Below are 21798 nucleotides of genomic sequence, written 5' to 3'. Positions count from 1 at the left end.
TCTCTCGCAAGAACTTCCCCGTCATTGCCTGACACTTCATACAGGCCTCCATGTCGTGGCCTTCACCGAGGCACCACAGACACTCTCGGTGCGGATCCGTAATGGACATTTTGGAACCGCAGGATTTACACTTTTTGAATCCCGAACGTGGGGTAGTCGGGGTCGACGACGAGGACATCTCGAATATCGCTTCACAATTACTGCGTCACAGAACTACTCGAGGCGCGCTTAGTCTCAGAAGCAACAAGTACTGTGGAAAAACGGAACTGAGGCCAACGGGCACCGCACGTGCTCCTTGTATACCCAATGACATCACCCTCGACGGCGGCCTTCGAAGGACTTCGACTCGATGACATCGACGCACAGCGCCCTCTGCCGAGAAAATATTTCCGAAGCAGCTAAAACTGGATGGAATACATCTAAGATAAGGAATACGTTGGGGGACACAATCCATTCGAAATTGAGTTACTACAGGTAAGAAACTACTCCAATCTGTTTCATATTGGAACAAAAAAGCCTAAGAAAATTACTGATCAAATGGGACATTTTGAAAGTTTAACACAAGAAATACCACTGAATGTGTGGGTTTCTCTACTGAAAGGTCTGTTGGCACAATCTGGAAATTCTATTTTTGGAATATATAGTAACATCACAAAAAGCTAATTCCATGAGTAGCACTTCTCAAACACTGCACAGAGAATATTAAAACGACTCACGTTTTCTTTATGTTTATTATGTAAATAGTTAATTCACTTGACACAAATTGGATTTCCCAAACAAGTCATTCGAGATTATTTTAGCAAAAAACAAAAATCACATGGGTGCCAAATAATTTTAACTTCATTTCGAAAATGCAACCAGATAATTTCTCATTTCGGAGACCACCCTTCATGTTCTATTCCACGAACATCTTTCAAATCGTAATTATAAAGCGTCTCATAGTCACAAGTCGATATGCTTCTTCTGAAGACCCACTTCTCGCTTACCTTCTATGCTTCTACAATAGACAGAAGAACATACGCTCTCCAAAAATAGTATATATGGAAAATGGTTATAGCTATAAACTACTCTAGTAAAACAAAAAATTATTTACAAGCTCAATAAATAATAATTTTAATACAACAAAGAAATTGAGTTGATTGACAGCTCTAAACAACAGTGATAGTTTAAAATGATTTGTAACATCATGTGGAAGAAATGAAGTCCAAAGTTGTGGGTTTTAAAATAACCTGTGCTGATGTAAGGCAAAAGATTTATGGTTCTAATAATAATTTAAGGCTGCACTTGTGTCTACACACCCACTGTTTACTTTGGGCACAAACACTCATGTATGATGCACATGGCTCCAGATCCACCTGCAAATTCTGTGGTGCAATATTGGACAGAGCCATCGGGATATAATAGCATGCTTCTATGCTACGAAGGGCCTTCAGTCACGTGCATGCCAAAAGGTATAGCTTTGAATCAACCGAAATGCAAAATCATCTCATTTCTATTTGTACCAAGTGACGGTATGGTTCACTGTACGCAGAGAAGGTGGTTTACCACCAGAGAATCAGCTTGGTTTGTTACTGTACTGTTCTGCAGCAGGAAATGCTAAACATAATCCTATTCCAAAAACACAAGAGTTTTGTTTCATACCAACATTCATATCAGGATGCATGGTTGTTTAAAACAAAAATCAAAAGGCAGAAGAGTAGCCATAAAGGTCCATATGGATGCAACAAATTACTGTTTGCGAAACTACCCTGTCATGCTCGATACAAAAGGAAGCCCTAACACTTCAGGAGAGAGATTCTGCCACACACCAACCTTTCACCCACAACCAATTCTTAGAAAACCTGAGTAAATACAGAACTAGAGTATACCGAAAGGATTGTCAGGTACTCTATTTGCTTTCCTTACATCCGGTCCTAACCACTTCCTGTTCAAAGACAGAGGGTTTTCTGCCATCTCAATAACGCTTAACATTGCAGAGGAGTCTCCCCCAAAATCAAGTTCTCAAGGCATGATCATGGCACCTGGAGTCATTGATGCAGCAAAAAGCTTTCTACGGCTTCTTATCAAGAAGTCGCATATCTATATTTCCATAGAACATACAACATGACATTAAAGTCGCTAATGTGGACAGAATACAGATTGAAATATAATGAAAAAAACATGTACACACCTACTTGAGAAATTAAGTGCTGCATATGTTTAAGATTCCATGGACCTTTTAAACCAATTAGTTCAAAGGGACCCAGCAACATTTCTATGACACTGATCAATATTTTTCTGTACTCTTAATAATGACAAATGAACAGATTAGCGCAAGTTACCTGCACTACTTTAGTCTGCCCACTTCGACAGCTATAGACCTTACTCTATAAGCGAGAGTGAGGTGGGCTAACAAAGTAAGGATGAACATTATTTCTGAAGGTGAAATCAAAAAGTGCAGCTGGCAGTCTTACCCAAGTACTTACTTGAACTCTTACATATTGAACTCCAGAATCATCTCTGCTGAAGTGGATATTGTAATGAAGAACAGGATTTACAAAAGTCATGTTCTGTAAGTATCAGTTACCACAGTGAAGTAGCAGTTATACCACACGTGAACAAAAAAAATAGAAATGGTAAGGTAACACAAAAGCACCATCCCTCGCCTGCCTGCCATTCTGTAGCATTTCTGAAGTAACATGCACATCTGACGTTCTTAAAATCGTGTTCAAACGCATTACGTTTTGTGCGTTTGAAAACTGTCCTTCCATCAGACTAAAACTTCTGAAATTTAAAAACACTCAAAAGCCTCACTGAAGTGTGTGGAAGACTAATGTCCACCATTTCGTCCGCCCCAAATATAAGTTTTTTAAAAACAATTGATTTTGGAGAAAATATTTCATGATTCAATATCAAAGAAATGATAAAGGGACAGTCAAAAGGCCATTTCTATTTTTTGGAGTTCCGGGTAGTATTGCTACTTAAAACGCAGCAAGACAATGACATGATACAATTTGACAGTTTTGGTTCAAGTTGACATGATTCATTTGGAGACTCAACACTTCATACACTGCATACCCTACAAAATCTCGGTCGATCTTGCATTAAAGATTTACAGTTTTTTACATCCCTTTATACACCACATTGTTGCTTTTAGAACATGAAGAGGCCCTTTAGACATGCGGAGTTACTAAGTAGTTTTGATAGATTGCCATAAACATTAAAAAACCACCAATGCAAAAATCATTGCAATTCTACATATACAAGTTAACTCGCTTGATAGCAGTGTAACCACATAAATAGTACAGGGCAATCGAACTTTCCTACCCTACTTCATAGCACATTTTAACATATACAATTTCTAGATACGATTTAAATTAAAAAAACATTCGACAATTATTGCATTTTAGTTGTACACATGGTGCACTTCAGTATTTAGAATACACCTACAGGTTCTCCTAATGAGCAATGTTTTTATACTGTTTTTTGTTCAACTTTGTTTTTCTGAGTTTTTGGGGATTCAATCTGTAAATGGAATAAACAACAATACAATTCTTTTGAAAAATAAAATTAAAACATGTGTCCCTCTTATTGAAAAACGGTTCCCAAATGTATGGACAATTTCTACAAATTATGTGGCGGTCTAAGGTGCCTTATTATTTATTAAAAGACGCAAAGCCATCAAACCACATTTGATCAAATCTATTGGGAAACACGTTTTTGTCACTCCACCAAACTCCCTACTTGCAGCAGAGTTTAAAAAGTGATCTTGAAGGTTCTAAAAGAAGTATGAATATGACTTAGATGTACTATGCACATCATGCCCCTGAATGAAATGTGTGTCCAGCAATGATCGAATGAATCATTACAACAGATTAAACAACCATACAAGGCTGAACTGATTTGGTGTTACATCACTTGTTGATTATGATTTGAGAGATAAAAGTGTTTCTTAAAAAACATGGCCTCCTTTTCGAAATACCCACTGGCGCAGATCCTGGTGCTATGAATTCCGAAAAGGATCACTCTTTTTTCCTGTCCCCACCCTACCTTCACTTTTCCCTCCTCCCAGACTTGGAACCCTGTCGCTTCCCCACCAACCCCCGCTCCCCCTTGCTTCACTCCACCCTACCCACTCCACTTTCTACCTCTTCCCGCAATTCCCCAGCTAGATTGCACCCCTCCCTGACTTCCTTTCGCTTCCTTGATAGGGCAATGAACGTTTCCCATAGGTTATATCCGAAAGGTCGATTGTGCAATCAAGGAAGCCTTCCATACTATTAGATACATAAATGTAATTATAGTGCAAATCTCTTTTCAGAGTATTTGATCATACTTTAACCAAGTCCAAAAGTCTAAGTGCCATCAGTAGCTCAGGAAAAAAAACACGTTTTCACCCATTTCAAGGCTTGTATCTTTACAAGGAAGCCTCAGCTAAACAAAGTATATTTTTCTTGTGCGATTCTGAGCAGAACAGAACGCTGGATGGAGATGTCCTGCTGATTGAGGGTGAAGACACTCATTTCTTTATTTGGCCTTGTATTTGGAAGCATCTCGGGGCTCGCTGCTGGGATTGCTCCAGTCATCAGCTTCAGCTGTCGTCTTATAATGTCGCCAAGCAGACTTGTTGAAAACTGGAAGCCTTTCAAAAGATTCACTGGAAAGAGCCTGCAGACAAAAAAAAATAATCGCCTCAGAAATGTTGGTTCTCTAACTTAGGAGAAGAAGCACTAAGTTAAGTTATGTAGATCCTGCTTTTCGATGAGAAGCCATTCTTAACTTTGGGGCTTATTCTTGAACATAAATGGTCTCTCCACAAGATTAATGTCAACCTTTTCTGGTACAAAGAAAACACAAATGTACGATTAAAATATAAGGGGATAATGCGGCATACGAAGATGGCGTTGAAAGCATCAGGTTTCTAAAACATACTGATGATGAAAGGCCACACCAATGACATCCAAATATTTGTTCTTAAATATTCAATTTCTTAGAGAGATTGAGTGTGCATTTCTCTTATCGTCCATGTGCCTTACCTTAGTTATCAGTATAATAATCACATACTATGCTATGCTTGAATGTATTTTTTTCACAGAACAGGGGTTTGTAATTACACTTCTACACTGATGGGCAGAAACCATCTTCTCCACTTTTCTTTTTCTCGATGTGAGCTTTGCGCTGAAACCCTAATCAGGCACAACGAAACACCAAGCTATGCAAATGGAATGAATTGACCCTGGTTCAATGGCAAGGCGTAAATTCATCATATACGTTAATACAAACATTGGGGAAGTGCCCGTGTGGGACCCTGTTTCATTTGAATATGGTTGTCTTCTTCTGTAATGGTGCAGTAGGCTAGAAAATGTGGTTTGCATAGTAGCACAGATCAATGCCAGCATTTATGATTGATTTGAAACCTTAAATTCATCTTCCATTTTGTTAAGTCACTGCAAGTGGCCCGTGTATACGCAGACATGAGCCAAGATGTGCTGTGCCTAGGGTCCCAAACTACACCTCATTGATGCCAAATTAGACCAAAACAAGCCTGTCTTGTGCAGAAGAAAGATAACATTGGCCAGTTGAAGAAAAAACAAGTCCTCTCAAGTACACTGATTGCTGTGAATGTTAACAACCATGTTTAATAATTCTCGCTCCATAGTGTGAAGGATCCAGGCAATTTGTTCCTTCTCCTCAAGGCCCGCCTCTGCCCCCCCCCCCCTTGGGACTAAGGAGGTGAGCTTGCTAAGCCTAACACCACACGAGCGGACAGGATGGATCCCACTGGGGGTGACCCCCCCACCTTCCTTGGTGGCAGACCATCCCTTAACAGGGATATTTGTTATCCTCCCTTTTCCCGGGCATACTACACAAGACAACTCAGTGAATATACTGGTATGGTTTCTGATGCCATACGGTCTCCAATTTCCCATGAAGTGCAAGAGCAATCAAATGCTTCAGCTCTTTAAAGGGAGGAACAAAAGGGACTCTGAATATATGATATGGCATTTATAACGCGCCTATACACAAGTGTTTCAAGGCGCGACGAGGCAAAGGAGGGGGAACAGAGGGAAGACAGACAACGATCCTACTAGGCCAGGTGTCATTCAGATCGTGCAAGTGCAAGGCAAGAGCGAGGGGAAAGTGCAGTACATGAGATAATAAATAACATAAATAAAGAGCAGCCAGCTGGTGGCAAGTGCAGGGTGAGTGCAGACATAAGTGCTGGTGGGGGGACTGTAGGGATGCAGAAAACAGTCGCCAGGTGCTTGGGTTTCCGGGGAGGCAGTGCAGGCGTGCAACTGGCAGAGCTGGGCCCGAGAAGAGATGGGGTGAGAGAGAGAACTGGTGATAAACACAGACACCCGGGCAAGGTAGAGGACGTGGACAAGCCAGAACCACGCTGCTGCCTCTGCCAAATAGACCACTTTTCCCCTGAAGTACTCCACTACAGCAAACAAGGTACGCCCCAGGAGGAGGTTGAACAGGCACAGCAATACCCCAAGTGCTCAGCAAAACCTTTCTAAGGCCTGAACTGGAGCCAAAAACGTTGGTATCGCGTATGCTTTTTTTTTAAACACAAATTTGGTGCAATAAACATATGCAAAGAGACCAATTTTAGCATTAATAAAGTAGCCCAATACAGCTCCAAATCAGACCACCTGCACACATGTGTATCACTATTATTCAAGCCAATCAAATTCACTGTATCCACTTCTCGCATGTCCAAGATACAATCAAAGGTATGATATGATATGACAGGTTATTTATAACGTGCTTAATACACAGAGATTTCTAAGCGCAGACCCGGGGATTGAACCTGTGTTTGCTCTGTGTCGTCTTGCTTCCAAGGCGAGCACGTTGCCGCTGAGCTATCCTCCCGAGACGTATGACCTTTGGGTGCATACAGAACTCTACAGTATATGTATTAACCGATGACAGCTGCAAATTACTAATGAGGGACAACGAAGTACAAGAACCAGAATGGAAAGCAATACTGACTGAAAGAACTGGCTCAAGGTTGGCCATCTGCATTCTACCAGAGGAAGAGGCTGCAGAAGAGTCAGAAAAACAAATTATTATAAAATCCTAAGGTGCCGCTGGCGTTGGCATGTCCCTAAGCTTTATTTTCCAATCACAGTCACTAAAGCTCTGTAGATAACAATTGTATACAACAAACTGAAGTTGGCACTCATTTATCAACCTCTGAAGGATGAAACGAAGAGTTGGCCCAGCCAGGATTTGAACCTGCAGATCACACCCAGATCTCAGCAGTGAGCGCTCAACCAGCTGAACTATCTTACCGCTCAGAGGAGAGAAATATTATTTCCTTTGAAAAGTGATTAACTTTGACAACTAGTGTAAAAAAAAACATGAAAAGGGTACACATACACAACACATCTCTTATGCACAAGAGAAAGGGATGATGCAGTCTTCAAAATCAGGAAGAACAGAACAACCTCATAGAACAATTAACAGTGCTGAATTCGCATAAAATAACATAGGAGCATCACGTTATTATCAGACAAAAAACAACAGCTTTTCAAATAGTCGATGACTGTTTACTGGACCCGTGTCATGCAACACCTTGAACCAGATTTGGCTTTTTTTGCTACTGGTGGTTTACATACTGGAAGTAGGTGCAACTATGCTACAATACCCATAATGCAAAGGGGTTTTGCCTGAACAGCAAAGACTGGACTCAAGGGTGGCCACTTTGCAGCTTTGTCACTTGTCAAGTATTTCTTTCTGGAAAAACAGGTCTTGTATTGTGGCAAAATAAGACGTATCGACACATTTGGAGGAAAACAAACAGGGACATTATATGTGCGTGTCACGCCTCAAATAAGCATGAAACCGTAGGGCGTCTCCGTGCATACAGCAATCACACAAATTTAACCAGGGGATACAAGCACTATTTATTTATTTATTAATTGTGAGATGTTTCATAAAGACAAAACTTTCACAAGACAGTCATCACAGTACAAATACAATAATAATATAATACAAACACTTAGAAGCCACAACACACTAAACACACAATTAATTGCTGCGATATAGTTAAAGAAGTAAGGGTAGCTTTTAAAATACAATTCCAAAAACGTAACGAATGTAGAGAAAAAGTATTATTTGTACATTTTGCCAACTAAAAACATCTACTGTGCAAGGCAGCAGGGCATTCAATAACTAGGTATTCCAATGTCTCCATAGAATAGTCGCAGATTCCTATGAATATTCAATTGGATGCCCAAAACGTCATGCGTTGGGAACAAATGAAAAAAAATAACCTTAAGTTGGGAAATTTCAAAAAGTATTTCGGTATTTAATCGAGAACCTTTTCATCAAGAGAAGGGTAGATTAACAGTTTAAAGTTCCAAATCTGATCTCTAGAGTTTACCCAGTAGAAATCCATATTTTTTTTTACTGCAATAGGATTTTTGACCAGATTAATCGGCATTTATGTTAAATTTAACAAATATTTTTCCACATCCCATTACCCAATCACAGAGAACACAAAGAACTGTTCTACCATTATTTTGTTACACGTAACCAAAAGAAAATATGGAGCGGGATCGACAATCATTTCACTAAGCAACACTGCTTTCCAGGCAACTAGAGATTGCAGAGAATGACGACCCAATTTATAACGAAAAAATAGCAATGGGGACGTACCCCTTTGGGAAGATTAAGACTGCGTCGCCACATCTTACCCTCGTTTATTTTAATAAGCTTTATTTATTTTCAGTGTTACAAGACAACATTATGACATGCAATCAGTGATCATGTAAGAGTGGTAGTAGTCTTAGTTCGCACACATTTCCATTATGTCAACAACCCTATTCCTCCCAAACTATACCCAACCAGATAAATCAATGGTGTAGCAACAGAGTATCTCCCTTGTACCGTCACATTTCTATTAAATGTTTTCCCTCTCGTCGGTGCCATAACATCACTTTTGAAACGACCAAAACATTCCTTAAACAAGCAGGATTAAAATAGTTCTGTTCTCTAGCTGATACATGTTCGTGAAATGTAAGGAACTCATGGTGGCAACAGTAAAGACAGACACAAGTGATCACAGTGCAAGGGTGTTTATTAAAGTGAGTTTGCAGAAAGCCTAATCTAAATCTAACGCTAAAATGGGAGCAAGCTACAATCATCAAATGAAAAATAAGGCATTTCTAGTGGTGTCTTGTCAAATAAAAGGGCCTATACTAAAGAAACCTATTGCCAGTTCTTACTACTAAATACAAAAGAGTGTGGGATAGGATTCACAAGAAATAAACGAAATGTTCACAAATGATGAGTCAGGATGGGGTAACCAAGGGTCTCCCTTCCCCACGTTTTGAGCATGGGACAAGGTGGGACTCCTGAGCAGAGCACACTCTCAAGCTTTCCCAGCAGATCGGTTCTGAGCTATCAGGACCATCAATGGTAAAGTCTCTAAAATGTTTCTTATCTTCGGAGACATGATGTATGCAAAAATAACAAATCAAAGTTCCTTTTTTAAAAGGATGTTGGGTGATGGCTTTTCACCCCTGGATCTCCTCTTCCAGGCTCAGACCCCTCTTGAACGTCAGCTTCCCTCCGTCGGGTTCACTATGGCTTTCCTTGCATTTACGAATCTTAATGCCTTTTTAAACAGTTCACTGTGGACGTCCCTCTGTCGGGTCACCTTTGTGAACTCACTTTTGGCCGGGACTGTATGACCACTTTGAACCCTTTTCTCACCCTTTTCCCAAGGCCTTCTGGTAAAGGTAGTTTCAACAATACGGAAATCGGCCAGAGTTTCTCGAGTGAGCACCCACGTGGTGCCGGACTCCTCTGCAGCTGGTTTTCCCCTCTCGCACCAACAGGTCTTTGTACTTTTCTTCAATTACCTGCTTGCTGCTTTCGTTCAAACACAGTGCAGTTTCTTATGGTTTCTCCCTTCGACTCACCGGCTGTGATGAACTGCTTGGCCTCGCTCGTCTCTGGAGTCAAGGCCGGTACAACGTTGGCGAGCGTCTCTTCCTGGCTTGGTTATCAGCAGAGGAGGGCCTGATTATCTGCTGCAACACACGCATGCTATTGTTCATCGTCTTACGATTCCTTCCACTGAGGTTTTGCAGGCTTCGGTTGGAAAGGGCAAGGTCGTTTCTCTCCTCGTCACCCTTTCGGTTCTCTGCACCTTTCTCTTCCTCTTGGACTGCTGTACTTGAATAGCTAAGTTGTCATGCGGTCAGCCTTGCTCGTACTGTGCTCTCGTGCGCCACCTTTTATCCCTATGGGGAAGGGAAAGGGCTGTCAGGTGTGTGTGGTTCTGGTCAATTGCCTGACCCTTGTATTGGGACTTGTCAGTTTCGCTGTTAGTCTGTTGTTTTTCGTGGTGTGCGAAAGTGTTTGTGTGAAGAAAGGGGTAGGGGCAGTGTTTCGGAATATCATATGTGGTAGAATGTGGAAAAGGTGTTGGAAGAAGGGGGATCTTGCATCTCCCCCATCGGTGTTCCACTCCCCGGGGAGCCCCCCCGCTCCAGGTTATCCTTCCTCACTGGTCTACCCCCAGGATCTGGATCCAATAGCGATGGCTGTGTCCTGGCCACCTGGATGACAGATCCCCAAGGACTAGTTAGGGAGACACCTTCAGGTTTCTCACATCCCCTTCCTCCATGCAATGTAGATTTTCGCTCCTGGTTCCCCTGTGAAAAATACGTGGCTACATTTCCCTGGTCTTTTCCTTTTCGGTGTTCCACAGTGAAACAATAGGGTTGTAGGTCTAGAAACCATTGCATGACCGGAGGGTTGGAAGCTTTGCATTGGCTAATCCAAACTAGGGGTCAGTGTTCTTAACAAGTGTGAATTTGCGTCCTAACAGGTAGTACCTAAAATGGATAATGGCCCACTTGCTGGCCAGGGCCTCTAGTTCCAACACAGAGTAATTATTTTCACATGGAACTGTTTGTGACTGGTGAATAATATGGGGTGTTCCAATCCATTGAAAACCTGGGATAGGACGGCTCCTAACCCTGTAAGAGAAGCATCCGTCTGTAAAACAAACTCTGTAGAGAAGTCGACTGCCTTTAGGATTGGGTTCTGGCACAGAGTCTGTTTCAGAGTCTTGTCCCAGGAGGATAGCTCAGCAGCAACGTGCTTGCCTTGGAAACAAGACAACACGAAGCAACACAGGTTCGATTCCTGGGTCCGTGCTTAGAAACATCTGGGTATTAAGCGCGTTATAAATACGCAACTAAGACATAATTCTGTAACTGTGCCTCAATGCCCCTGGGCTGTGTGAGCGCTTTAAAAATGCAACTAAATAAATAAATAAGGTGTTATAACAGATCTCATCCTCGTCATTCCAATTAAGTTTCTGGGGTTTATCTGTCAGCCGGGCTGTTTTGTCTGAAAAGTTGGGGACAAACCTACAGTAATATCCTAGTAGCCCGAGAAAAGCTCCAAGATCTCTTTTGGTCTTGGAGTTGGTGTATCTAAGACGGCTTTTACCTTCTCATGTTGGGGCTGTATATTTCCATTTCCTACGAAGAAGCTAAGGTATTTTAGGGCTGATTGGGCCAATCTGCTAATCCAGCTAAGTGCAGTTAGGCCAAGTTTCTCAGGACTTTCATGATGGTATAAAGATGGAAGAGATGGTCCCTCCCAAGTCTTAATTTAAATGACAATATCGTCAATATAAACTGCACAGAAATCGGAATAGGGTTGTAGTATTTGATCCATGAGGCGTTGGAAAGTGGCTGGCGTGCCATATAGACCTAAGAGAAATACTTTAAATTGGAATAGCGCTAGAGGCGTTGAAAACCTGGTCTTGTCCTGATCTGGCCCATTTACGGGAACTTGACAGTATCCTTTAGATAAATCTAGGGTAGATAAAAAGGTGGCTGCTCCGAGTTGATCAATTAGGTCATCGATGCGTGGCACGGGATAGGTATCGAAGCAGGAGATGGCATTAACTTGACGGAAGTCTATGCAGAATCTCCACGAATGGTCAGGTTTAGTGATCAACCCGATAGGAGAAGACCATGGACTGGAGGATGGTTCAATAATATTGGCTTTCAACATTTTATTGACTTCCTCGATCACTATCTGTTTACGGGCTTCTTGGAGTCTGTAAGGTTTTAAATGTAGGGAATATGGTAATCGGCAAGAACGATGTTTGTGAAAGTTGGCCCACATCCGAACCTCTCTGGCATCAGCTTCAGAAAATTCCAATCCAAGCTATCGAACGCTCTAGTTGCATCAAGGGCTACTGTGGACATTTTCTGTGCTTTATCGTCATTGCCCTACATATATTGTCCTGGGAATGCCTCCCCATTATAAACCATGCCTGATTAGGATGTTTAATCTTTGCTAGCACCCCTATTAATCGCTAAGCCAGTACCTTTGTGTGGAGCTTGGTATCTCCATTCCGCAAGGAGATAGCACTCCCGAACCCATCAGGCCCCAGAGCCTTATTCCTAGGGAGGGTCCCAACAGCGCTGCCCACCCCCATGGGGCTTGCAAAAGCAGTCTATCCTCCGCTGTTATTTTCAGTAGTTATATTTTCACCAGGAAGGCTTGCTGAACTTTGCCATTTAGAGACTAATTTTGCCTGGGCATAAATTGTCTACATCATTTCCATTTTCTCTGCCTTTATTAAATTCCCTGTGTGGTTTCTCAATTGGGTGATATCATTTTTGGTTCTTTGCTTTCTTAACTGTGCTGCAAGGCAGCGGTTGGCTTTACCCCCCCGAGGAAAATATGGTTTTTTGATTTGAATTAGGAGCTGTGCTGACCTATTTGCCAGGTGTGCCTCCAACCTAGCTCTAGCTTTAATCAAAGCCTGCCAGGCTTTCTGGGAGCCCCAGGCCTTATGAAGAACCTCTGCTTCCTGCACTTCCTGTTCCAGCCCCACACTTATAAGCTCTTTTTCCCTCAGAAAGGCTGCTGTCTGAGCAATAAATCCCCCTCTTATAACTGCCTTGCCAGCATCCCAAACCATGCACCAGTCCACCTCGCCATTGTCATTTTCCCATAAACAGTTTCTCATAACTGTTTCCATTTGTAATCTCAGGGAGATGTCCCTAAGCAGCAGGTCAGTCAGCCTCTACGGTCTATTGGCCCCAGAGGGGGGTGTGAAGGGTTCCGCCCAGAGGATGACAAGAGCATGGTCCGATCGATAGGCATCTCATCACAATATCCAGATCTGTCACCTGCGGTATAAAGGCATCCAGCACTAAGATGGTGTCGATTCTTGAGAAACCTCTATGCGCAGCTGATTAGTGCATGTATGTCCTGGCCTGGGGGGTGAAAAAATCACCATGTTTCATTGAGGTGCATCTCCCCAAGAAAGTGCACCAGTGCTTGCCTGTTCCTACCATCCATAGGAGTGGGCGGAAGTGTTTTATCCATGGAGGTATCCATAACACAATTGAAATCCCCCCAACCAACACCCTGCCCACACACCACCCCGTTAACTTGCTCAACAGATCCGTCAGAAACGAGACCCGCTTCTCATTTGGTGCAAAACCACTATCAAGGTGACCAGCCAATTTTAAACTTCATCCGTATGAACATGACGACCATGTGGCAGCTGCGCACATATCTTTTCGCACTTTACATCCCCCTCCATCCCCATATCCTTTCTTACGTTACTTATTTCTTCCTTTACTCTTTTTTTCCCCTTATTTATCATGCTATCATACGTGTTATTGTGTTTCTTTCCCACATGTTGGGTAACACTCACTCTGCCTCAAATGGACTAGAGGTTGTAAGCGATTTGCTTGGAATTATCAAAAAAAGCAATCTCCTCTTGATCAATGGCTAACATGTGATAACATTTGTCCAGATTTTTTTTTTGGTCATTGTTTTCTATTTGCTCCTGCTGTCCTCTGGATATTCATATCACCTATTTGGTGGGGCTTTTTTATTGGTTTGCCATTTGCATTTGAGCACAGTATGATCACTTAAGGGGGTGAAGATATGTTCAAAATGGTCCACTTATTTGCGGATACCACTACTAACAAACATGTAGTCTAATCTGTACCCTAATTTTCCATCTGTCCAGGTAACTTGTTTTCCTCCATCTATCATTAGGATTCAAATATGCTAGGCCCCAGTTCTGAAGCATATTTACCCAACTTCATAAAAGCCATCACCAACTTAGCCATCAACCACGAACACCTAATCATCCTGGGGGACTTCAACATCTGGTTTGAAGACAGCCACGCCAACTTCCAAAACTCACTAATTGAACAACTCAGCACCATGAAACTACGACAACTAGTCAAAGGAGCAACGCATTTGGCAGGACACACCCTAGACGCAATTTTCGCCAAAAAGAAACACTCATCACCACGGCACCTCCGATACAAATACTATGGAGCGACCATCTCATCATCCCATTTGTGATCATTCTGCCTACCCAAGCCTACATCCAACATCCGAAACTCACAACCACCACCAAAACAAACTGGAAACACGTCAAAGAAAGCAACCTATTCGAACAACTGGAATTAACAAAACCATCAACTACAGAACTGGAGCTAGCTGACCTAGATGGGAAAGCAGAGATACTGCACAAATGGATCGCAGCTACAATAGACAAGGTCGTCCCAGAAAAACCGTTCACCCCATCAAAAAAAAAGAGCAATGGCAAAATGGTGCACCCCACTATTAAACGACATGAAAAAGGAAAACAAAAAGATGGAATTGGAATGGAGGAAAGAATACAACCCAGGGAAAAAAAACACTGTACCAGAAACAAATCTGTGCGTACAAGAAGGAAATTCAAAAGGCAACGAGAAGACATTACGATGACAGAATCAACAATGCCACCAACACACAAAAAGAAATGTTTAGCATCATTCAAGCAATCAGAAACCCACCAGACTGCGATAACGCCCCAACCCCCTCAGAAAAACTATGCAACGACCTGGCAGATCACTTAAAAAATAAAATCAACGACATCCATCAAACCATACAAAAGCAACCAACCAACCACAACATACATCCCAACGAACCTTACACGGAACCACAACACAAACTCCAGAGCTTTCCTGAAATATCAGCAGAGGCATTTGCAATGCTGGTAAAACGAAGCAAGAAAGCGGGATCACCCATGGACCCATGTCCCCCAGACATCTACAAATCAATTCTCTTGCAAGGATCGCCAGCAGAACACTACAGAAACCTTCTAAATATATCACTATCACCAGGAACTGTACCGAAGATCTTCAAATCAGCATACATCAAGCCACTCTTGAAAAACACAAGTGGTAACGTAGATGACCTTTCCAACTACAGGCCGATCTCGAACATCCCCTACCCAGCAAAACTTCTAGAAACCTACGTATATAAACTAACCCAAGAACACATTGAAAAACACCACCTGCTGGACCAAACTCAAATCAGTTACAGACCAGCGAGAGGAACGGAAACAGCACTACTATCCATCTGGGATGACCTCAAAACTAACGCAGACTCAAACACTACCAAAGCCCTTATTCTGCTCGACCTCTCCGCAGCCTTTGACACAGTTAGCCACGGCACCCTGACCAAAAGACTAGAAGACATAGGCATAACAGACACAGCCCTACGCTGGACCAAATCATTCCTAGCAGACAGAACAGAATCTGTATGGATAAAACCATTCAAATCCAGTCCACGAGTTAACGACTGTGGAGTACCACAAGGATCCTCACTATCTCCACTATATTTCAACATCTATCAGACTCCGGTCATCAGAATCTTCAAAAAATACAACATTACATGTTACAACTACGCAGATGACACTCAGATCATCTACAAAATCAAAGACACCCATGGCGACCATTCAACCCTAACCGACTGTCTAAAAGAAGTCTTCAACTGGATGGATGACGACAACCTGAAAATCAACCCAGGAAAGACAGAAATCATGATCATATCCAAAGACCAAGAGAACGAAACCACCATCCCATGGCCTACGGAAATGGGAAACGCACCAACACCATCAAAGGTAGTAAAAAATCTGGGAGTCCTAATGGACAACAACCTAACCCTGGAACCACAAATAAATGCAACAGTGAAGAAATGCTTTTTCATCCTCCACACGGCAAGAAGAATTCTACCTTTCCTCTCCTTCACGCAACAAACACTCACTATCGTCGCCCTAATCATGTCAAAAATTGACTATGCAAACAGCCTCTACCTCGGAATAGCAGAATACCTCCTGAAGAAACTGCAACAGATCCAAAATGCATCAGCAAGACTACTCCTCAAACTATCCAGAAGACACCACATCACTCCAGCCCTAAAAACACTACACTGGCTCCCAGTAAAACATTGCATCACCTTCAAAACAATGTGCATAAGGCACAGGGCAATCAGCAGACAAGGAGCAGAATTCCTACAAACGAAAATAACAGTCTACAAACCAACGAGACCCCTCCGATCAAGCAGCGAAATCCGCCTGGAACTCAAACCATACCTTAATAAAAAACGTAGAGGCACCTCCTTCTACCACTTAGCCGCAAAAACCTGGAACAACATCCCAAAAGAAATAAGAAACATTGAAGATCATCTAAAATTCAGGAAATCACTAAAAACCTGGCTCTACAACACCACATACTAAACCTGGAAACCGAAACTGGAAAAAGGATGACTAAACCGAAAAGACACGGACATCCCCAACCCGAGAGAGTAACTCCCACGGCACCTGGACGGGTGACACCGGATAGACTGGAACACAGGAAGCACGCACGGAGCCTGAGTCAACTAACCTAGACAATCCCACCAACATTTTCGCCTGCCCCTTAATTACCACCAGGTACCACAGTGGTGTGGAATTATCGAGATATTGGCAATCACCCCACTACCTGAGAGGTTGTTATTGGCAGAGTATGAATGGAGAATAAGGGGAGCTATGAGAGAGCATGTTAGAGGCGGGGACTAGAGGAGTAAGGAACCTGTATGCCAGTCGGACCCAGATCAGGACAGAGACACATCAGGGGAGACTACGCAAGCCGAGCGCATCAATTCAGGATAGAGATGCAAACTAACCAACCCTACTAACAATTTCCTTTTCTGCATACACCTCTCAAACTCCAAACCAAACACAACCAAAATCGACAGCACAACAAACAGCACAAACTTCACTACATTGCAACAACAAAACAAAAATGTACATAGCCTTGCACAACAGTACATGACGACTACCGGCCGCAAACACCCCGGGCCCAGCCAACGGACCCACCGGGCTGAGGCCGCCAACAGCACATCACTGCTCTCTTGCACTTTTCCTGCTTCCTCCCACTAACTCAACCTCCCCTCCTCTTTCAGAGCCGCCAGAGCACCAGGGGACGACTCCGGTGGTGATAGTGCGCGGTACAAATGTCCTTTAACATTAACATAACATCTGATCCCGTTGGTGATTTGTAAAGCTGAATTATATAGTTTTACACTTTTTCCAAGATCAGGGGGGAGCATTACCTCAAATTCGCCACATAATTCATTCCATTTCTCAATTATCTCATTAGCCTCAAATAATCACCCACTACCATAATTTCAGATTTGGCAGATTCCAGCATCCAGCCTTCAATGGAATCCATAATGACTTTTGACACAGATTCTAGATTTACCCCCCTGGCCCCTCCGGACGTGAGTATACACTGATAAGAAGAAAGTCGTTAAACATGCCCAAGTTACCAGTAATCACACCGCACGTCCTAAGGGAGAGCAGCCACATTTATTATACTCCCCAATTGTTACTGGGCATTTGCACCTATGAAGAGTCCCCCCCACCGGTCGTCCCATTCCACTGCAAAGTGCTGGCTTAATCAAAATGTTAAAGCCATCAATCAAGATGCTGCCACTTACCCACGCCACCTGAAAGACAAATACATCACAATTCATCATATTACTAATTCTGTCATTATGTAGAAAAGAACGAAACCCTCTGCTATTCCAAGAGAGGATGACGGCTCATGGCATGTTTCCATCTCTCAACATTCTTAAAAATAGTCCCTATCCGGAATCCACCTATCCATTCTCCTTTTTACTTCTGAGTCTTGATCTTTATTCCAACTATGATTGCATGCTTTACCCTTTTTAGGCTCATTATTCATAATTTTGTTAAAGATTATGATGTTGTAACCATTATCCCGTAAAGCCTCTGAATGTTTACTAATGAGTTTCACTATGACAGGCATCACAAATTGGAAAATTGCCCAACTATTTCAACTACCATAATTGGAGTAATGTCACCTGTTCAATGTCTGTCGTCTTTATACAATGGAGTTGGGGGACCCTATGTAGACATTCTAAGAGCCATGCTCGATTTAGGTAGGGGCTATCATCCGAGGTATTCCTCTCCATTAACATAATACATTTACCTAGGTTTAGTACCATGCCTTCAGCGTCTTCAAGAGTACCCGGCGACTTCTCAATGTGATCCTTATTATTGTTGCACATAGCCAATCTCTCCATTTCACCCACATCGATATTCTTTTCCCTAGTGTCAAGAGATCCTACCACCTTCTTAATGGGGAGGTTCAGATACCTCACAGTTATCCCCTTGCATTCTTCCTTTTCCAAATTATGCACCATAGGCAGCATTGTCAGGGCTGCATTAGTATTAGGTGCCCACCCTCTCCCTTTTAGCCAATCTTCCATCAATCTACCATCAATATTTATTATTTTTCTGACTTCATCTTTTTCCTTAGTGACCGCACTTAGTTCAAATCTATTGTCCTTGTCTACGTGTATGACGTCTGCATTTTCCGTCTCAGCCAGTCCTACACTATTCTTTTTAACATTATTATTCTTGCTTGTTCTACCAGTTTACCTTTTTTCACACCTTTTTTATTGTTCCGTTTACGGCAGGTGCGTTTCTTGTTCCCATGTATATCTCTTTCCTCACCCTCCGAATGTGTATCTAAATTCATGATATTCTCATTAATAGAGCGTACTTCATTTATCTCCATTTATCATGTGCCGCTTCACTTTCCCTTTCTGCTATCGAAATATATAGCTTGCACAGATGTTTCATACTCTCACCAGTGAAGCCTCCTTTTTTATAACACATACCTCAGTCCTTGGTTTTTGGTTTGGATATTTTCAGTCATTTTCATCATTAAATCCTTTGTGACGCTGCTCTTTCATAAGGCTAGAGCAAATACCAACTAGTATATACAATGTTGTAGCAATTGCTTCCAGTTTTCCTCCCAGATTCAAAGAGGTCTCATATGTGCTTTTGAACTCATTCCATGAGAATTCCTCCTCCTCATTTATAGATTGCTCCTGGGCCAAGTATTCTAAGTCTGGGGTTCTAGACAAGTTTGTTCTGATAATATTGTCCATATTCACCGTTTGCGCAATACTTATTTCGACTAGTGGAGTTCCTGGCACTACCATAATGCCCACAGAATGCCTCCTGAAATCACGGCATTCATTTAGTAGAGAAGTATTGTCAATCATAGAGCTATTAATGAGCAGTGAAGGTACTTCCTCATTACGTATCTCTATTACCACATCTCTTCTGGTCAGTAAACTGAGATTTTGGGTTGTTCCATTGTCATCCAATTCATTTATCCAGAACTTTTTCCTTCCCAATCCTATTCCTCTTTTCTCTTTTCTCTTTCTGGGTACCATGGAAAGATAAGGGAGGGCTAATGAGTGACACACTCCTAACCCGTTTTTTTCCTTTTCAAATTTTGAGAGCGAAATTCAGGACCCATCCTACAGATGGTATTGTGCAACACGCTCTGTCCACAAAAGCAGAAAAGGAGGGAGGAAATTGGAAGGAGCTGGAGAGCAATAATGGGAGGGGATGGGAAGGGTGCAAAAGGGGAGAAATCAAACAGCGGGAAACAAGGCAATTTAATTACCAAACAGTACCCCCTCTAGCCCGCAATTCTTGATTCCCCGCCCGTGCACTCAGCTCTCAAGTAAATATGGTATTCCCAGCTAGCAGGCTAGTAGCAGTGTAATAGAATGTCAATAAGGTTATTAACTACCTTATGTCCCTGGGTCAAAGAAGGGAGTACTGTCTATCCTTCACCGCTCACCCGCGCAAAGCAAACAGCTAACAGCACTCGTCCCGAGCACTCAGCTTGATGCGCGTGCACGCAGAGGCATGCACCCGCTGTTGAAGTAGGGTGTTCTGGGAAGGGGGCGTGGCCTTAAAGAGGGAAGCAAGAAAATTAGTAAAGTTAAATGTCCATTTAAATGTCAGTGTCAAAGTTATTATTGCTTCTTGTTAATCCTTTTGTTGAGTCCTTGTCGCATGGGCAAATACCTTAATAGTTTTCCATCTGAACACGTAGATACAGCAATCCAAAGTAATTTCGACGTTCAAGTAAGGAGCGGGGCAGCTAACAGCTCTCGTCCGGAACGCTCAGCTGGATATTCACTTAACTTGCATCACAGATTAAATCCAAATGAGAAGGTAATTTGTGAAATCAGTTGTAAATGGAATGATTAACAATGGTATATTTATAATAGTATGCTAGGAACTGACTAGGCGGCTGCACATTACTACGTCTGGGGTATAGGCTTGGCTGGGGCTGAGTAAAGTACATACACACACTGTGAAGATCTCCCTGATGTTCATTCTATATGCTGGACTCCAATTATTGCCATTATGACCTTACAGAATATTGAATGCCAATGGAGTCTTTTTTGTCATTAGCGAACCACATAGATACCCAAAACTATAGTCGGACTAACTGAAACAGAATTCATTATACTCAATAGTATATAAAAGAAGCTCAGATAGCAATGCATGGATAGAAAATAAACTGATATAATTACCAAACCTACATTTTTCACAGGGGATGTGTTTTTTATGATGAATGATATGGCCATGTGTGTGTTCCCTCGGGGAAAAGTTATATACAATATGAAGGAACGTAATTGTAACACTTAAGTAACTCATCGATTCCATTTAATAATTATATTATCTTTTGTTGCTTGGGTCCTGCTTGCTGGGATTGTCCTCTGCTGGATTGCACACATTTTCTATTGCTGATGATCTGTAAAGGAATCATATTGTGGGCATGCATTTGGTTTGTAGGAAACATTATAATATAAGAATTAGTTTGCTAGTTGGTTAGATTTAAATACGTGATACCATACCTTTGAAAGCAAATATAGTTCTATCCCCTACCAAGACCTTTTTAGCATAGCTACTATCTAAATATAAATCTAAGTTACTTGAATTCAGAAAATGTGTTTCTTTTTTAGAAAAAAGGGAAATGAAAACATGACGGGGTAGTATGGGAAATTTCTGATTCATGTATGGACAAATAACTATCATATAAGAATCATTACAAAACACATACACTGATTGGATATAATTGAATTTGCAATATGGTAATGTGTAAGAGCTACTATAGTTGTAGAATAGAGGGTAATGGAGGGGAGAAATAATGACAATAACTATTTACTATATTCGGCATAGGTCTTACTGGTAAGTATAGTTCAAGATAATGTAACTTATGTACATAAATGTGCTCATAATGTGTCTGATGAAGTTCAGTCACTACTATTTGGAGTTTACTTGTATGAACTGTTATATGTTCATTTTGTATTTTTGTTTAGTCTTACACTTCTGTCTTAGTTTCTGTTTGTTCATTATTTTATTTATGCTACATCACTCTTCAATGCGTAACAAAGAATATTTATGTTATAGTTTAAAGGCTTCACTAGGAATAAGAGGAAGGTAAATTGTTATTAGAACATGAAACCTTTGACTTTTGTTTTATGGAATGTAAAGGGTGTAAATTGTGTACACAAAAGAAGGAAGGTACTTGCAAGAATTTAGAGAAGTAAAGGAGATATTGGGCTTATTCAGGAAACTCATCTAAT

At 41.8% G+C, this 21798-nt stretch overlaps 1 protein-coding gene across 4 annotated transcripts in view; it reads right to left on the bottom strand.

Moving 5' to 3' along the window:
* Window positions 1-712: 712 nt before the first annotated feature.
* Window positions 713-21798, bottom strand: part of PDK3 (pyruvate dehydrogenase kinase 3) — a 1369253-nt gene continuing 1348167 nt past the window's right edge. For all 4 annotated transcript variants that reach the window (XM_069637291.1, XM_069637294.1, XM_069637292.1 and 1 more), the window contains exon 11: window positions 713-4647. In XM_069637291.1, coding sequence (XP_069493392.1) covers window positions 4507-4647 — 141 coding nt within the window. In that variant the 3' untranslated portion in view covers window positions 713-4506. The remainder of the gene's footprint in view (window positions 4648-21798) is intronic.

Source organism: Ambystoma mexicanum, chromosome 7p (assembly GCF_040938575.1).
Source record: "Ambystoma mexicanum isolate Mex_15411 chromosome 7p, UKY_AmexF1_1, whole genome shotgun sequence".
Lineage (NCBI taxonomy): Eukaryota > Metazoa > Chordata > Amphibia > Caudata > Ambystomatidae > Ambystoma > Ambystoma mexicanum.
Note: the sequence above shows the minus strand (reverse complement) of the source record. Positions and strands in the feature narration are given on the sequence as shown.